Source organism: Rhineura floridana, chromosome 6 (assembly GCF_030035675.1).
Source record: "Rhineura floridana isolate rRhiFlo1 chromosome 6, rRhiFlo1.hap2, whole genome shotgun sequence".
In the NCBI taxonomy this organism is placed as follows: Eukaryota; Metazoa; Chordata; class Lepidosauria; order Squamata; family Rhineuridae; genus Rhineura; species Rhineura floridana.
This window is the reverse complement of record NC_084485.1, coordinates 536,896-555,598: the sequence shown is the minus strand read 5'-3', so window position 1 is coordinate 555,598 and position 18,703 is coordinate 536,896. Positions and strand designations below refer to the sequence as shown.

The following is an 18,703-nucleotide window of genomic DNA, read 5'->3' as shown; positions in this document are numbered from 1 at the left end:
CTGTGGAGACCATGTCCAAGTGCCTGGAATCCGTGAGTGGATAGATGGGCAGGAACAGGCTGAAGCTGAACCCTGATAAGACTGAGGTACTACTTGTGGGAGACAAGGGAGGGTTAGGAGATGTTGACCTGGTGTTTGATGGAGTGAAGTTGCCCCTACAGGACCAGGTCCGCAGCCTCGGGGTTGTTCTTGATTCCAAGCTGTCCATGGAGGCTCAGATTTCGGCTGTGAGCCAGGCAGCTTGGTATCAATTACACCTTATACGTAGGCTGCAACCCTACCTCCCTGTTCAACAGCTCCCACTCGTGGTGCATGGCCTGGTCACCTCTCGACTGGACTACTGTAATGCGCTCTACGTGGGGTTACCCTTGAAAACCACCCGGAAATTACAACTTGTACAGAATGCAGTGGTGCGCTTACTTACCAACAGCCACCGCCGAGACCACATTACGCCAGTATTATTTGATCTACACTGGCTGCCGGTTATTTTCCGGGCCCGATTCAAGGTGTTGGTATTAACCTTTAAAACCCTATACGGTGTCGGCCCAGCTTACCTGAAAGAGCGCCTCCACCGCCACCAATTATGCCGCCCAACTAGATCAGCCACTCAAGGCCTTCTCGCAATCCCGCCAACCAAAACAGCTAGGTTGGTGGGTACTAGGGAGAGAGCCTTTTCTGTGGTGGCCCCCACTGTCTGGAACTCCCTCCCATGTGATCTTCGACATGCTCCTTCCCTAGAGGTATTCCGCAAGGCCCTGAAGACGTGGCTTTTCCAACAGGCCTTTGAGGTCCTTGGGAAGGGTAAATCTTTATGATTTTACCATCTATCATATGCTGCTAATATAAGTGCTTTTATATGTATTGATGACTGTCCAGTATCTTTATCTACTGTTATTAATATGACTGCATTTGATATCGTTGTATTGTTGTATTTGATATCGTTGTATTGTTGTATTTTATCTCATTTTAATGTACGTCGCCTAGAGTGGCTAATTGCCAGATAGGCGACAAACAAATTAAATATTATTATTATTATTATTATTAACCCACTGGGTGGGGGCTCTGCCTCAGCCCACTATAGACAAGTGGCCTTTTCAGGGTGGGGGAAAGGACGGAAAGTACTCTGCCTGGAGCAAAGAGCTACAGATCGAGGTGTGGAGGAGGAGGAGGAGGAGGAAGGAAGTGGTGGGAGCCGGAACCAGGTACAGCAGCTGTGCAGGAAGGCACCAAGGCACAGGGAGGGAGGGCACGGTGGTGCCAGAGAAGCCGCAGCCTGGAAGAGGAAGGTCTGTTACTGCCACCCACAGAGGGTGCCTGGGAGGTCCCACGGGTGCCACCCCTTGTGCAAAAGTCTGCCTGCCCTGAGGGCTGGAGAGGGAAGGGGGACAAGTCGGAGAAGAGGAAGAAGTTGTGGAAGGGCAGTTAAGCTCCGGCTCTGCTTTACAGACATTTTACTGGCAGCCCCAGCCAGAAAAACCACATTGGGAGGGGGTGGGGTGGGACTCACCGATGGGGGACAGCTCAGCCACGCTCCCAATGTAGGGCCCCCCCAGGAAGCGGGGCTCACTGTCGTTGATGTCTTGCACCTTGATGACGAACTCAGACTCGGGCTCCAGCAGGCGGCCAGTTTGCCGGTCCCGTGCTTGTGCCCGCAGCGTGTAGAAGGTTTTCTGCTCACGATCCAGGCGCTCGGTGGCATGAATATCACCCGTCAACTCATCAATCAGGAAGATGGTGCCGGCCCCTTCCCCGGAGATCGTATACTTGATGGACCCGTCACCTTCGTCTGAGTCCGAGTGGATCTGGAGAAGAGAAAACCAGAGACGGGGGAGGGTGATGCCAGAAGGGGCAGCAGGAGGTGCCAAGGCCTTGCCTGAAGGAGTCCATGGGGCCGGCGTCTATGGGGCTGCAGCGGGAGAAGGCCAGCAGCAGCAGACACAGCCTTCACAGCAGGGATCTTCCTAGATCAGGAACACAGCTGGGGCACTGGGGAGGGTGCTCTGGAGACCAGGAACCAATCCTGCTGGGCATGCAGGCATCCAGGTTGGATGGGGTACCCCTGGGGCTGGATAAAATGCACTGGGGCTGGCCCAGCAGCCACAATCCCCCAAACAAGCAAGCAGGAGCTCCCCAGGCATGCCCAGAGCCACTGCATGGGCCTCAGCCCTCCACCCCCCAGAAATGAGTGACCCCCAGCTTGCCTCTGACCCTGGTGAGAAGTCTGCATTCTAGTGCAAGAGAAAGACTTGTGCCACAAGCATCAGCAAGTGCCCATTCCCCAGAGCCCTCCCCCCCAGCTCATGGCTGCAGAACGCTGGAAGAAAGCAAAACAAACATTTCCCATAAGCTCTTCCACCCACCCACGCCAGTAACTGGCACTCGTTGCTTCCCCCTTACTTCATCCAGGGGCCAAATTCACCTCCTTTTTATTCATCAGATAATTACTCCTGGAGCCCAGAACCTGCATTTTGGGAATCCCAGTGGCTTTCAGGTCTTTCCCAGGAATAATTGCTAAGAATGGTTTGGGTGGAATTCCAGAGAAGATCTGAGGACTCTGGGAAGGAACTTCCTTCCGTTTGATCCATGCCTGAGCAAGGGCTCCCCCTGCTGGCAGGGCTGCGGCTGCAGCAGAGTCTGGCTATTCTGCGCAAGGGCAAAGGAACTGCTCACACCTGTGAGAAACTCTAACCCTCATTGCTGCAAAGAAAGGCTTGAAAGCTTGTAGGACAAGCCTAGGGAGGTCGGGGGGGGAGGGCTAGGACAGACTGCCCAGTGGTCAGAAGTTGAGCCTTCAGTGCTCAGGAGGTTGCCTCCCTCCCCCAGAGAGACAAATTGTGTGAAACAAGCATCTGCTTAAGCTTCTGTTAACCACTGCAGGCCACAGAATCCATCAGAACCTCAGAAGAGCCTGCTGGATCAGGCCAAGGGGGCCCATCGAATCCAGCATCCTGTTCACAGTGGCCAGCCAGATGCAACACCTGATAGCAAGAGCACGCTTCCCTTCGGCAGTTTCCAGCAACTGGTTTTCAGAGGCATGTCCTGCCTCCAGCTGTGGAGGCAGAGCATAATAGCCATCAGGGCTGATAGCCACGGATAGCCTTATCTCCCGTGAGTGTGTCTAATCCTCTTTTAAAGCCACCCAAGTTGGTGGCCACCACTGCCTCCTGTGGGAGCAAATTCCATAGTTTAACTCAGCGCTGGGTGAAGAAGGACTTCCTTTTGTCTGTCCTGAATCTGCCAGCCCTCGGCTTCATTGGATGTCCACGAGTTCTAGGGTTATGAGAGGGACAAAAGCGTTTCTCTATCCACTTTCTCCACACCATGCATAATTTTAAAACTTGTCATGTCGCCTTTGACTCGCCTTTTCTCTAAACTAAACAGCCCCCAAATACTGTTACTCTTCTTCATAAGAGTTGCTCCATCCCCCTAATCATTTTGGTTGCCCTTTTCTGAACCTTTTCCAGCTCATTTTGAGGTGAGGCAACCAGAACTGTACACAGTATTCCAAATGTGGCTACATCATAGATCTATATAACGGCATTATGATATCAACAGATTTATTTTTTGTTGATGCAGGATTTGGGTGCAAATTTGGGACCACAACCCTACCTTTCAATTCTATAATGCATACTGGAGAGACACTCACATCCCGCCACACATACACTCTATGCTCCCAGAGAGCCCAAAATGCCTTCTTTATAAAGCCAGAGAGACCACTGCTCAACAGGTAGCCTAGAGGTGCGTGCCACAGGCAGGCCAAACAAGGCAACTCTGATCTCCCTGACTGTGACCCACAATGCAGGTTGGCAGGAGGCTGGCACATGCATGCACACACACATCCATCCATCTCAAGGCACACCTCCCCATCATCACCTTACAAAGGTCTAAGCAAAGACCTGAGGACTGATCTCTCTAAAGCAGCTGAAGCCAGCCACTCTGTTGTAGAAAGGAAAGCTCACAGAAGCTCCCCCCCATGAAGGGTTGCTCCTCTGAGTGGAAGACAACTGGGGGCAGATACCCCAGTTCACTGAGGCCCACATAGCTGGAGGGTCAGGCAATGCTATTCCCTCCTCTGACACAGCCTCTACTCTCTCCTGCTTAAAATCAAGGAAATGGCAAGCAAATCCTCAACACATGGAAGGTGCATCTTCCCAGCAACATCTTGCTAGGAGGATTCTGGAGATGAGGCAAAGGCAATGCTGCCTCTTCTGGCTGGGCTGCCTCCAAGATTTATTTATTATTTGATTTATATCCTGCCCTTCCTCCCAGCAGGAGCCCAGGGCGGCAAACAGAAGCACTAAAAACACTTTAAAACATCATAAAAACAGACCTTAAAATAGATTAAAACAAAACGATAAAAACATTTTTAAAAAGCTTTAAAAACATCTTTTAAAAAGGGTTAAAAACATTATTTAAAAAAAAAACCATATTGACAAGCAATTCTAACACAGACGCAGACTGGGATAGGTCTCAACTTAAAAGGCTTGTTGAAAGAGCAGTCTTCAAAAGGCGCCGAAAAGACAGCAGAGATGGCGCCTGCCTAATATTCAAGGGGAGGGAATTCGGCACCTATTGAAGACCTTCTTCTTTCAACAAGCCTTTTAAGTATAGACCATATCCCAGTCTGTGTCTGTGTTGGAACTACTTTAATATGTTTTTTTTTTTTTTTTAATTAAAAATATGTTTTTAAAGCTTTCTGAAAGGATGTTTTTAAATATACTTTGTTTTAATATGTTTTGTTGTGATGTATTTTAAAGTCTGTTTTTATGTTTTAGTGCTTTTGTTTGCCACCCTGGGCTCCTCCTGGAAGGAAGGGCGGGATATAAATAAATAAACTTGGCACTCTCTGCATGCAAAGCTGGTGCTTTGCCACTGAGCTCTGGCCTTTCCCCCTCCAATGTGGACACCAAACTTGGGCGGGAGGTTCTGTTCCAGAACAATTTATCCCAGCCCTTCTGCCTAGAGAGCACCATGAAGAGTGGCAGTTCTTCTCCATGTGGCTCACGTAAGACCACTGACCCATACAGCCTGCTCTGACTGGCAGTGGCCTTCCCAGCAGCATGAGCCAAGAGGCAAGTCATAGCTCAGACAACAGCTGGGTGCTCTGTGTCTGTGGCAAGGAGCAGAGCAGGTAGATTAAAGAGCCAAGACTTCCAGGCTAGGCCAAGAGGTGCAGCAGACTCTTGCAAGTCGGAGAACTCTCTTTGTGCCATTCCATTCTCCTGCCAGGCCAACATCAAGGGTGGTACAAGGACAAAATCCTTCCCCAACATCCCCAAGTGCCCCAGCAGATTCATGACCTACAGCGCGCTTCAGGGCTGAGCTGGTGCCTTCAGTCTCCCCCAAGGGTGTCTGTGGGGAGGGGAGAGAGACTGTCCTTGTCATTTCACAGAAGGAGGCTGAATCATTTGCTCCAGGGCACCAAATCATGCTGGCTACAGCAGGATTTGAACACAGGCACGCATCCATTGTTTCCTCTCTCCATCCTACAAGGAACTGAGCAGTGGTGCTGAGAGCTCATCTCTACTCACTGGGCAGCAGCAGCAACTTGGCTCTGTTTAGCCACTGAGCTGGAGCTTCTGCGAGGCAAAGGAGGAGGACTGGATTTGCCAGAGCTAATTTGAAGTTGGCCCTGAGCCCCCAATTCCCTTTCCATAGTCCAGAAGGGATCCATGCCCAGGGCCCTGCCCCTGCCCGCCATTCTGGGGGGTGCCAGCAACAGCAGCGAGCTGCTGGGAAGCAGAATCCAGGCTGGGGAGCAGCTCCTACAGCCACCAACTCCCAACATGTTCTGTCTCCCTCCAGCAGGATCTTTGCAACCAGGGAACGAACGGGTAAATGGCAACTCCCCTCAGCCCCAGAGTGCCTGGAATCTGGGCCAGGCATCCGGAGATAATTTTATTGGTGGCATTAAACTGAGTTATGAGGTTTTTACAATCCAGCCACTTATGAGAAATCTATTAACAGTAACTGGACAGGCAGAATCCAGCTCAATGGGAAGCAGCACAGGCATTAATTGGGACCATTCATAATGGGACAGGCCCCCAGAAAGGCTTCATCAGATGCCTTCATTTACTCCCCACAATTTTTGCTGAGAATCAGCAAAGTTGCCAAAAAGGGAGCCGTCCATTAATCGGCTAATGAAATATGAAAATGTTTATGGGCCACTCAATCTTCCAAACTGCAGTTCCATAATCCACCTCCACACACACACGCGGCTCCGGCAGCCAGAATTTATACCGGTGCTGCCACTTTTTACGAGGCCCTCGTTATATTTGTCTTGTTAGGTGCAGTTTATGTGTTTATTCACCTCACTGGGGAGGGAAAGCCAGCCTTTAGCCAAACCTTTTGGAGAGGGTCCCCAGGAACCCAGAGACTCCCACTCTCTGCAGTCGGCAACAGGCTCCCGGCTGCCTAGCAAAGATGACAGCCAAAGACCAGGGACAGTCAACCCACCCAGCAAGAAAATATGCTGCTCGGCCCTGCCTCGAATCAAGCAAACAGGGAGACTGACAGAAAGGGCCGCTCTCCACGCCCACTGAAGGGGACTCGCCTGCTTTGGGGACATCCCTGAGGAGCAGCCTTAAAGAGAGGCAGACAGCTATTTATGTCCTAAACATAATTCCCACCTAATTGGCCTTTTCACCATCTGCTTGTCATTGCTGCAGAGCACAGATTCCTGCTTCCACATTTCCAAGTCTGTAGGAAGATCTTGAGTTTACAGCAACCCCCCTTTTTACCTTGTCCCCCCCCACTTGTGACACAGAAGGGGAAGGAAAACATTTCAAGTCAGTTTCATCAGAATGACCGAGGTACAAGCAAACAGCAACTATGTCTAGGCGTTCTTAAGTTCTGCTCTGAGCCCCACTGGCCACAAGTGGTAACCCACATGCCATCTTCTTCCAAAACAGACCTCAGGAGGAATCTGCATTTCTGGTCTCAGCAGAAGGTGGATTTGCCCAGCACCGATGGGTCAGCCATGAAGCCCCCCCCCCAGCTGCAGCAGTTTTCAAAGTGTTAACAAAATAAAGGGAAACTTTCTTTTTAAAAAAATAAATGTGCAGAACAAACATTTAAGCAAACACCCATGGATGAGCTTTAAAAAAACCAAACCCTCAGAAGTAAAGCGGATGGGCCACTTGAAAGGGGGACTGGGGACAGCTTTGCCACTGGAGTGTCATTCCTCAAGCAAAGTGGGGGAGAAGCAAAGGCCCCCTATAGCCACCTTCCATCCCTCCGCTTCGCCCTCCAGGGCTTCTCTTTCCAGCTCGCTATGTAAGCAGCCACAGAGGCACATCTCAGCAACAGCAGCAACAATCAGAAGAGGCATTGAACAGATGGGAGAAATCCATCGCCTCTCGCCCCAGCTCCAAGTGTCCTGCATTTGCCAAGCCAACTGCAAAGCAGAGGAGGGAGGGGGAGGAATGGGCCCCAGGACCCAGGACCCAAAGGCAGAGACATGAGGAGTCATCGCTACACTTTATTGCACGCTAGTCAGAGCTCCCTCGGAGAGCTGTGCCCACTTCTGGGCATAACACTTTAAGATAGATGTAGGCAAATTAGAACAGGGTCAGAGGAGGTAAAGGAAGGCGGCCAGTGGTATGGAAAGGCTGAAGGACCTGGGTAGGTTTATCCAGGAGAAGAGATTGGGGGTGGCGGGAGAGACCATGAAGGGCAGCTGCACAAAAGGGCGAGGGCCAAGCCTGATCGGAGGGGCTTCAGTGACAATTGCTTGAACTTGAACATCAGGAGGAATGCCTAAATGGCAGGTCTCACTGCCAAGACTGCTCTTGTTCCCTTGAGAAGGGGGGGGGAGGGTGCAGGCTCCACTGCAAGGTCTTGTTGCAGAGGCTGGGCAGATTGTGCATTGAGGAAGGGAGCTGATGACCTACAAGGCCCCTCCCAGCTCTGTGATCCTCTGGAGGTCTTCTAGCACAGGCAAGGCAGCCCCTGTTAGGGATGCTCTAGCTCCAGATTTCCTGCCCTGAGCAAAGGGGGTGGGTGGGAATTGCACCAAATGGCCTGCAAGACTCCCTTCTGACTCTGTGATTTTAAGACAGCTCCATCATTTCATGCCCGTCAGCTCAGAGGTGGGGGGGCAGGTGGACAATCAGGAGAAAGCTCATAGCAATGGAGTACCTGCTGGCTTCCTCCATCCCCTCCACACAGAGGCCATTCTCCTTGAGATGTTTTTGTTCAAATTGTTCACAGAAACCAGAACCAGGCATGGCCAGTGGAAGGCAGACACCTGGGACAGGTCAATGCAGGATATCCTGATGTATTCATTGCTCTCTCCATGAAAGGCCCAGCCACATTTGTCACTTCTGAGAAGGAGACCCCTGCCGAGATCAGCATCTCCTCACTGGAATTCTATCAGGGGACTTTGGGGCATGAGGGGCGAGAGACTGACTGTCATCAGGGGAGGCTATTTCCACCTGCCTTGCCCCACCCTCCAGCCCTGGAAGCCTTCAAAGGCAGCTTCTTTCAGAAGACTTTCTGGCCCTTTGGGTTGAGCTGTGGGGGTCAGGGTGATGAAAGAGATTTTTGTATCAGTTTGGGGGTTAGTTTTTAAATATTTTTGCCTTGGCTTTGCTGTTCATAGAATCATAGAGTAGTAGAGTTGGAAGGGGCCTATAAGGACATCAAGTCAAACCCCCTGCTCAATGGAATCCAAATCAAAGCTGTTGAGCTCTATGCTCATTTATACTTTGATGTATATGTTTTTATTAATGTGGTAATGATTATATTTTTTATTATGTGTTACAGCATTTGGACTGTTTGTGTGAACCACTTTGAGCACATGTTTTTGTGGAAAATGTGGTATATAAATAAATTGAAAAATAATATGTGGTAGGTTGTTAAAACGCAGGGGGAGGTGCATATCTATCCCACCACCAAGAGAAATATCCCTACTTCTGCCAATGCCCTTTGGGCTCAGATGAGCCTCCCAGCAACACCAGCTTGGTCTGTGCATGGGCATGGTACCCTGCAGACCACAGGTCACCCTCCCTCCCCTGGCTGGAAGACCCTTTGGAATCTGGAACCCTCCACTCTTTTTAGAGAGGGTGTAGGGGGAGAATTTGGAAACAGTTGGCAGGATTGGCCCAGGGCTGACAACAGCACCATGGAGAGCAGCATGTGAATCGGGAGTGCCACAAGAGTCCGTGCCTGGTCCCAGTTCCAGCCACCGGACCAGACTGCGGCCTCGTCTCATCTCACCACAACGTTCCGCGCCTTGAAGAGAAGCAGCTGCCAGGCACACACGGAGCAACTTTAACAAAACAATGGAAACACCTGCACAGAGCCTGGGAATTTCGTCCTGTGGGAGAGCAGGAAAAGGTATAAAAATGAACCAACGGACACCTGGACATGCTCAATGCAGTCTCGTTCATCTCCCCTAATAATTACTCCTGCTAAAGGCCACCGTGGGTTCAAAGGTCAAATGCCCACCCCTCCCTGGTGTAGAACAGCTGGAGGGTCCAAGGGCCCCCAGCTCCGCAAGGGCCCCAGGACCGAGAAATCTGACCTCACCCCCTTCTCCTACCCTTCCCACCCTAAGAAGCTTGTCAAGCCTCGCCACTGCTTGTGCTCAGAACCGTCCCCAGCCCCAGTCAGGAGAGAATGAATGACCCCCTTCCTCCCAGGTGGAAGAAGCGTTTGTGCCACAAGGCACAAGCCATTATCAGCGCCCTGCAAGGGGAGGGAAGAGGCCACTCCGGGCCTCACCAAGGCCATGGGAAAGCCCCGGGTCCAATGACACAGGAAGCAGCAGAGGGCTTTGGAAAACAGACAAAAACCGTCCATCTCCTCTGTTCGCTAAAAAGGGAAATTGTTTCCTTGCTCTAAAGGGCTAGAAATCTGGGATTTTACGAGGCCATTAATTACCTCCTACTAATTAAATCAAAATTAAATGTGAGCAGAGGTGCATTTTCCTTATTAAAACGATTAAACAGAAAGCACAGATACACAAATGAAAAACGACTCTGGGACGGTGGAACAAAGCAAAGCAAATGAAAACTTGCCCTTAATGAAGGCGCTTCTGGTGTTTGCTCGAACTCATAAAACCGAAGTTCATCAATTTCCTTTAAATATTAGCAACTTAATTAAATCTGTTTTCCCCCTTTAATCCCCTCCTCTATCTAAAATAGATCTGTCCACAGGCACAAGTTTGTAACTCATGCTGACCCCATAATTCTATTTTAAAAAACCACGAAAATCCACATCAAACTGACAGGGGCCTCAGGGGAAATTACACTTCAGAAAAAGGATTAGCTCGAGTACTCAGATTTTATGAAATGTTATTGGTCCTCATTGGCACGTCTGTGTGTGCGGTGAGGGGTGGATGAGCGGGCAGGCCCACCTTGCCAACAGGGGGCATCAGAGCTGCTGTGCAGGATGGAAAACCAGGGCGGGGGGGAGGAAAAGCAGGCGGAGGTCCCGTGCCAAGAGGGGAAGGGGTGGCGCCTTGTCCTGATGCCAGGAGCAGGAGATGCCAGGGCTTGGTGCCTCCTGGGAGAGACAGATTTTCTGCCCAGGCTGGCACTTTCCGGGGGCTGGCAGCTGCTGTGGCGAATGATGTGGAAAGGGGCTGTAAAATGGGTTAGTTTTAGGTTCCCAAGTTCATTTAGGAAATGAGGCTGTTGCTAGGCTACCTCTGGAATTTGCCAAGGCCCGCTGCTTCGAGTCTCTCCCCAGGGGAGCTGTGAATTAACTGGAACTGCATCGCACGGCTGCATGGAAGGGACAGGGCGGGGTGGAGAGTCCTAGCAGCAGAGGCAATCCCAGCCCCAATCTGTACTTAATGCTCTGTATGAGCTGATGCACTTCCCCACCATCTTGACAGGCCATGTCCCACGCAGCTAGTCCCCAAACCACTCTCCAATTAGTGTGTGCTTTTTATGGGTGTGTTGATGGGCGGTGTAGTAGTTAGAGTGCTGGACTACGACCTGGGAGACCAGGGTTCGAATCCCCACACAGCCATGAAGCTCACTGGGTGACCTTGGGCCAGTCACTGCCTCTCAGCCTCAGAGGAAGGCAATGGTAAACCCCCTTTGAATACCGCTTACCATGAAAACACTATTCATAGGGTCGCCATAAATCGGGATCGACTTGAAGGCAGCCCATTTCCATTCTGATCTGAGATTATGAGTGGGAAAGTTGTGGCTGCCATGGCCCTTGTGGGGAGGGTGGGGGGGAGGGATATGTCTGTCAGCAGAGAAGAGGAAGGAGAGGAGGAAGGTGGGCATCTCCAAAGTGGCTGGGGAGGAAGGCTCTTGGGCCCAGTGCATTCAAAAAAGTTCTTACAGAATCATTGAAGAGTTGGAACAGGCCCATAAAGCCATCAAGTCCAACCCCCTGCTCAGTAAAGGAATCCAACCCAATGGGACTGTCCAGCTGCCTCTTGAATGCTCCAGTGTTGGAGAGCCCACCACCTCCCTAAATCATTGGTTCCATTGTTGTACCGCTCTAACAGTTAGGAAGTTTTTCCTGATGTTCTCCCAAAATATGGCTTCTTGCAATTTGAGCCCATTATTCCATGTCCTGCACTCTGGGATGATCGGGAAGAGATCCTGGGCCTCCTCTGTGTGGCAATCTTTCAAGAACTTTTAAGAGTGCTATCTTATCTCCCCTCAGTCTTCTCTTCTCAAGCCTAACATACCCAGTTCTTTCCATCTCTCCTCACATGGCTTTCTTTCCAGTCCCCTGATCATCCTTGTAGCCCTCCTCTGAACCTGTTCCACTTTGTCTACATCCTTCTTAGAGTGTGGTGTCAACAACTGGACACAGCACTCAAGATGAGGCCTAACCAGTGCTGAATAAAGGAAAATGAATATTTCATTCAATTTGAACTATACTTGTGTGAATACAGCCTAAAATACCATTTGCCCTTTTTGCAGCCACATCACACTGCTGGTTTGTGTTTAACTTGTGATCAGCAACAATCCCAAGATCCTTCTCGCATGTTGTATTGCTGAGCCAAGTATCCCCCATCTTATAACTGTGCATTTGGTTACCTTTTCCTAAGTGTAGAACTTTGAATTTATCCCTGTTCAATGTCATTCTGTTGTTTTCAGCTGAATGCTCCAGCCTATGTAGAACACTTTGAATTTTGTTTCTGTCCTCCAGGGTATTAGGTATCTCTCCTTCTATGAATAGGATGTTTCCATGGACCTTCCAAGGCCATGGGACAAACCTTACAACTTATTATTATAGCGGGCACATACATCTGGCTGTTATGCTGATTACTTACAAGGTACTATAGTCCCTGGAGAAAGCCAGCACTTGGGAGAGGCAACAGTCTCCCGCCCCAGCCCCAACATGGGGGAAAGCCTAGGGTCAAGGGGTTACCTTCCAGCTGCCCTCCACTATGGCCTCACTTTGCTGGGATACCAGAAGGTGACCAAGTGCTGGTTATGGGCATCACAGCCAGGACTCAGAAGGGGTCCGACGACATGGGGGATCCTGGGGTCAGGACCCATCCCAGGAAAGAGCCTCCCCAAGGGATTCCCAGAGCATGGGAGCTCCAGGGGTCAGCAACCTTGCCTCCCCCAAACCATCAGCAGGAGGAGGAGGGCGCAAGGGGCGTGCCAGGGCCTATTCCTGACCAACACCCAGGGTCTGTGCTTCCTGGCTTACAGCCAGCTTCACCTGCACGCCTGCCCTGCGGTCAGCTGCCCGGGAGCGGAACAAGCAACCCTCTTCCTCCCAGGTGGTTAAATGGGGCTCTCCAGTCCTGATTGGCTTCATCTGGCTCCACATTCCTCATGATGAGGAGCCAAACACACGTCCTCGGTGGGCCAGAGGCACCAATACGGGTGACACAACGTCCATCTCTCCCTCCGTCCTGGGCGCCAAACTCGTTGCAGCAGACGGGTGATCCCAAGATGGAGGGCCTTGCTTCCTGCCATAAATTCCTGGTGCCCCTTCAGGACCAGAGGCAGAGGCCCGCCCCCTAGGAGTCACGAGTGGGGACGGGGAGCAAGTGGGAGGAGCTAAAGAGAAACTGCAGCCAATCCCAGCCAAGAAGCAAGAGTGCCACTGTGCTGCTAAGCCAGCGGATCTGGGCTGTTCCCCATATATGCTTGCGACACTTGGATCTGTCTTCCCACCAATGAAAAGCCACCACGCTGCATGCAGCACCCTGGGAGGAAGCCCTCAGGCATTGCATCCACCTCCCAGAAGACACTTCTTCAACACAGCTGGGCGTCATGCCTCCTGCCTGAGCACCCCAGCACACACGCACCCCCCTGCTCCTCAGCAATCAACATAAGCCCAGCAGTCAGAAGCGGCCAGGGAAAGGGGCCACCTACCCTGCCCAACTTCAGGGGGCTCGCTCCTGATGCCACACAGCAGAAGTGAATGGGGCCCCCACAAGCTGAATCCAGCCGTGCAGCTATTAGAATTGGCCGCCAGCCTCTCCTGCCCCCGCTTCCCTGGCAGTGGCCCAAACTAGACTGCAGAAGTGCCACCACCAGGGGGAACCGCTGCGTCATGCAACTGCTGAAGGGGGTGGTGGGCAGAGGGAGAATGGAGGTGGGGGCTGCCCCACCCTCTCCGATGCTGGCAGCGCTTCACCCCCTCCCCCTTCAGCAACCGCTTCAAGCAGCGCCTCCCAAAGGCTTCCCTCACCCTTTCCCTTTGGGGAAGTCGAGGCACAGGGAAGCCTGCCCCAATGGGACTGCTGTTTCACGGCCCCTGGAGAACCTTGCAGGGGGGTTCTCAAAGCAGCAGCCCCTCACACACACACACTTACCTGCTTCTGGATCAGCTGAAGGGGGAGAGAAGAGATCGTCAGCTGGGGACTTTCAAACACCCCCTCTTGATAATCTCCCACCCCAGTGGAGAAACAGAAACCAGGAGTCTGTGGGAGAGGCTGTGTTTCTGCATGAAGCGTGTGTGACTGCGTGTAACACAGGGGAGCGTGTCAGGCGCATGGGAGGTGGACTGTGTGGGGAGGGGGGGCGACTACATGGGCTAGGAGGGTTCTCCCTGGCCCCAGGCATGGGCTCTCAGATGCATTTGGTGTAAGATGCCGCCTTATGCCAGGTCAAAAATTTGCCTACTTCGCCCACTGCTGTGTGCTCTGACTGGCAGCAAGGCCTTGGGCAGAGGCACATCCCTCCCACCAGCCCCTCCCTGATCCTTTTTGAACAACAGCTGGAGATGCCAGGAACTCTCTTACATGGAAAGGTTGCAGCATTTGAGACTTTTTAGTTTAGAGAAAAGGCGGGTCAGAGGAGACATGACAGAAGTATATAAAATTATGCATGGCATTGAGAAAGTGGATAGAGAAAAGTTCTTCTCCCTCTCTCATAATACTAGAACTCGTGGACATTCAAAGAAGCTGAATGTTGGAAGATTCAGGACAGACAAAAGGAAGCATGGCTTTAAAAGAAGATTAGACAAATTCATAGAAGACAGGGCTATCAATGGCTACTAGCCATGATGGCTGTGCTGTGCCACTCTAGTCAGAGGCAGCATGCTTCTGAAAACCAGTTGCCGGAAGCCTCAGGAGGGGCGAGTGTTCTTGCACTCGGGTCCTGCTTGCGGGCTTCCCCCAGGCACCTGGTTGGCCACTGTGAGAACAGGATGCTGGACTAGATGGGCCACTGGCCTGATCCAGCAGGCTCTTCTTATGAACTGACCCCGGCACCTCCAGCATGCAAAGCAGGTCCTCCCCCATGACAGGCGAGGGCAATGGCAATGGGCTTCACTGCCTGGGGGGTGGGTGGGTCCAGAATCTGCAGAGAGGGAGAGCCCAAAGACCCAGAAGGGTCTGCACTGAAACCTCCCCCAAGAGTCAGCCAGGGGCAGACAGCACGTGGCCAGACTGGCCCAGTCCTGGAGCCCCTGCCCCTTTTCCCAACTGGTGGCAAAGGGATGCCCCCTGCCCCACGCCCCCGGCACCTCCTCCACCCCACACAACCCAGCTGACTTTACCTTCCCCACGTACAGTGGTTCCGTGCCTGTGTACTCCTCCACCACGAAGAATTGGTTCCACACCCAGCCGCGCTTCACGCGCCCACCGCCCAGCAGCCCACCATCCCCGGACTCTTCCAGGCCAGACCCCCCAGACTCCATATGCACAGACAGGACCACCGGGCAGCTCAGGCCGCAGAGCAGCAGGAGGAGGAGGATCCAAGCCGTTCTGTGGGAAGCCATCACCGCAGCACACTGGCAGCTGAGCGGGAGGAGGCGGGCATCCTTGGCAGAGGGAGAGGGGCCACAGGCCACTGCTGCAGGTCAGCCGTCCAGGGGGGGCAATCCAGGCATCCCTGGGGCAGTCCCACTCCTCGGGAAGCCAGCAGGCAAGGATCACATCCCTGCCCCAGTCCAAGCAGGTGCCCTCCTTCCTGGTAGGGAAAGGTGTGGAGAACCGAGCAAGGCAGGCATCAGGCTAGGCAGGACGGAGCCTGGCACACGCTTGCACAGTGCCTGCGCCAAGGATGAGGGGGAACGTCCACCCTCCCAGGGGCAGAAGAGATCCTCTGGAACTGGCCTCAGCACTGCCTTTCCACACCGGTGCCTGCTCAGCAATGACGTTTGGTCAGAAGACCAGGTGCACACATGTGCCTCCCCAGTTGCTCCCCTCGCCCTAGGCGAGGCTGCCTTGGCAAACGGCTGCCCGCTGCTGGAGCACCCAGCAGGGCAAGCAGCACCCACCAGCTCAATTTCCAAAAGGGTCTTTGGGCACCCAAAGCGCCAAGAGTGCAAAACAAGGTCAGACGGCAGCTGACGTGCAGCAGCTCAGCAGGAAGACACCGGCAAGTTCCATTTCCGTGGAGGGTTTACGGCTCCAGAGCCAGCCAACGGGGCCCATCCCAGCAGCAGCTGCTGGCGGCGGCGGCAACTCCCTCCGTCCTCTGCCTGGTCCAAGTGGCTGGCAGGCGGTGCAGGCATCCGTCCCCAGGGACCTGGGAAAGACAGAAATGGGTGAACGGCTGAGGGGGTCAGGCACACGCGTGGGCCCCGCTGCCCTTGGCTGTCGCTGCGGATTACAAGAACAGAGCAGAACCCTCCCACCCTCTCCACGGACAGGAATCATCTGTTCTGCAGCAGCTTCTGAGATCCTCTGAAGGGACAGCCCGCTCCTCCAATGGCACAACAAACAAAGGACAGCACAGCAGCAGCATTCAAATCCTAAAAGAAGGGACTCTTCATGCTGCTACAGAATTTAAATTGCCCGCTCAGCTGAAGACACGCCCACAATCTCTGTGTCTCTGCCCGCCCGAGTTTGTGTACTGGAGCAGACCCTTGGAAGGTGGCCCTGGGAGCGGAAGAGCTGTCCAGGAGGTCAAGCATGGAAGAGGCACCATGACTGAGGGCCAGGGTGCCATTTGGACAGGATGCTTGTTAAGACTCGCCAACCGGCTAAGAACCACTGGAAAAGGGCAACCCACTAATGAGCCACAAGGCAACTCAAGACCAGCACCCTGTACATTAGCCTGTGGCACTGGGAGGAATCCTGCCTGCCCGCCTGCCCACTGGCCCGTACATCACCCTAAGCTAAGGAAACAGGCCTCTTTTAAAATATCGAAGCAGAAAACTCTGCCTATCCCTGAGGCAGCCCCATCCTCCCCACAGCCCCACACAAGGAAATCTTCTGCAGTGACTTCCTTGTGCCACCAGAGGCAGACCGCAGCTCATGAAATATTCACACCACAAATGGTTTGGCGGATTTAATCTCCTGTTATCAGTTACTAGAGGCCACTGAGAATGGAGAGGGAGGGAGGGAGGGGAGACACAGTACACACAGAGAGACAGACACAGTACACACACCACTGGTGTGCCTTAGCAATTTGATTGCAATCTCTGCAAAGCTCAGACACAACGGCACAACTGCTAGCTAGCACCTCTACTCTGAACAGAAGAGCAAGTGGCTATGTCAGGGCAAATGGACAGCAGGAAGATTCTGCCCACCCCCAACCCCACTAAAGGGGTCAGCTTGGAGACCCCCTTGGTCCAGCCCTGGAGTGTTACTCAGTGAATCTAACAGTAGCAGGAGCCACAAAGGCCTACATGGCATGGGTTCTCTCCCTCTCTCTCTCTCTCTCTCTCTCTCTCTCTCTCTCTCTCTCTCTCTCTCTCTCACACACACACACACACACACACACACACACACACACACACACGAGACAGGGGATGGGTAGAAATCATTGGGGCACTGTTTGCTTAGGATGACCCACACATCTTGCAGGCTAGCAGCCCATGCCCCAAAACACACCATAGCTGAGGATTTGGGCTAGGAGGGAGAAAAGTGAGTCTGCTCCTCAGGTAAGATAGTGGGCTGCAAATAGCAGCAGCATGCTAGTTAAAGTCACAGATAAAAGTCTACAAGCAACATAATCTTAAAAAGAGATCCAGGACATTATTGGCTAGTAAGCTTAACTTTTGTTCCAGGAAAACTGGGTGAAAGCATTATTAAAGATATGATTCCCAAGCCTATTGAAGAACAAGCCTGGCCAAAGAAGAACCAGCACGGTTCCTTCAATGGTAAGTCCTGTCTTTTGAGTGTCAACAAGCATAGAGGTAATCTGGTCAACCCTGTGTACTTCAGTCACTGTTTAGAGAGCAGAAAGCAGAGAGTGGACTGTTTTTACAATGTAAGAATGTAAGAAGTGGGGTCCCAGAAAGCTCAGTATTGGAAGTGGCATCTTAAAGCTTGTTCATAAAAGACAGACATGTGCTTTAACTACTGAGATATGGCCCCTCCCCCAGATGAGGTCGGAGGGTTATCTGAGGGCATCCCTGCACCAAGTGACCGCTGTGGCTAGAAGTGCCTTTGTCAATGCCCCAGCTGTGCTTCTTCATGGAGGATCTGGCTCTGGCCACAGCTTCACACACCCAAACCACATCCAGATTAGTTTTCTACAACATATCCTGCACAGTGCTGCCCTTGGAAATTGCAGCTGGTGCAAAATGCAGCGGAAGCCATACTCACTGCTGTTCAGCAGATATTGTCCCAGTCTTATTCCAACTGCACTAGCTTCCGAGTCATTTCTGCGTCCAATTCAGGGTGCTGGTTGTTACCTGTAGAGCCCTAAATGGCTTGAGACTGGGATCTACAAAGGATTGTCTCCTTCACGGAGGAACCTGCCTATCATCAAAGACGATCATCTTCTGAAGAGCAGCAGTTGGACATGCAATGGGGGGTCCTTCTAGGAGGCAGAGCCCCAGTTATAGAACTCTCCCCCCAAGATGGGTCAGACTGACTCCTTCCTTAGCAGATTTTAGGCGAGTGGTTAAAATGTATTTGGTCCAGCAGTCTTTTAATGCATTTTAATCCTGCCAGCAATTAGTTCTCTATGCAGTTTTTACTATGGATTTTTAAGCAGTGTTTAAATGCTTCGTATTAAGATGCTAGTTGTAATGCTGGGGCTGAAAAGCAGTACAGAAAGGTTTACAAAAATAAACACTTTTAAATTCCTGAACATTATCTGCAAATATTTAAATCTTCCAAAAGACATTTTGAAAAGAAATCTGAAAACTTACAGTCTGAAGCCTATGGAGAAAATGTAGAAACATGAGTTGTTTATCTGAAGGCACTTCTAGGTGTGGCACTCTCGTGGACAGAGAACAGCCTTCTCCACTCAGTGGCACAGATGGCTGACACAAGCAACCAACTTCCTAAGTGCTTAGTGTGGGAAAGGCATTGATAAGGCTCCCAGCCATTAGAACACAGGAAGCAGAAAGGGGGGGGCGG

The 18,703-nt window shown here is 52.0% G+C and overlaps 1 protein-coding gene across 5 annotated transcripts in view; it reads right to left on the bottom strand.

Moving 5' to 3' along the window:
* Positions 1-15,248, bottom strand: part of CDH22 (cadherin 22) — a 111,629-nt gene extending 96,381 nt beyond the window's left edge. For 2 of the 5 annotated variants that reach the window (XM_061630686.1, XM_061630687.1), the window contains exons 1-2: positions 14,941-15,246; positions 1,508-1,802 (exon numbers count right to left, since the gene is read on the bottom strand). In XM_061630686.1, the coding sequence (XP_061486670.1) occupies positions 1,508-1,802; positions 14,941-15,162 (517 nt within the window). In that variant the 5' untranslated portion in view covers positions 15,163-15,246. Of the gene's footprint in view, positions 1-1,507; positions 1,803-2,419; positions 2,483-14,940 lie in introns of those variants that run through there. The other 3 variants (XM_061630690.1, XM_061630688.1, XM_061630689.1) reach the window with 3 other exon arrangements.
* Positions 15,249-18,703: the final 3,455 nt, after the last annotated feature.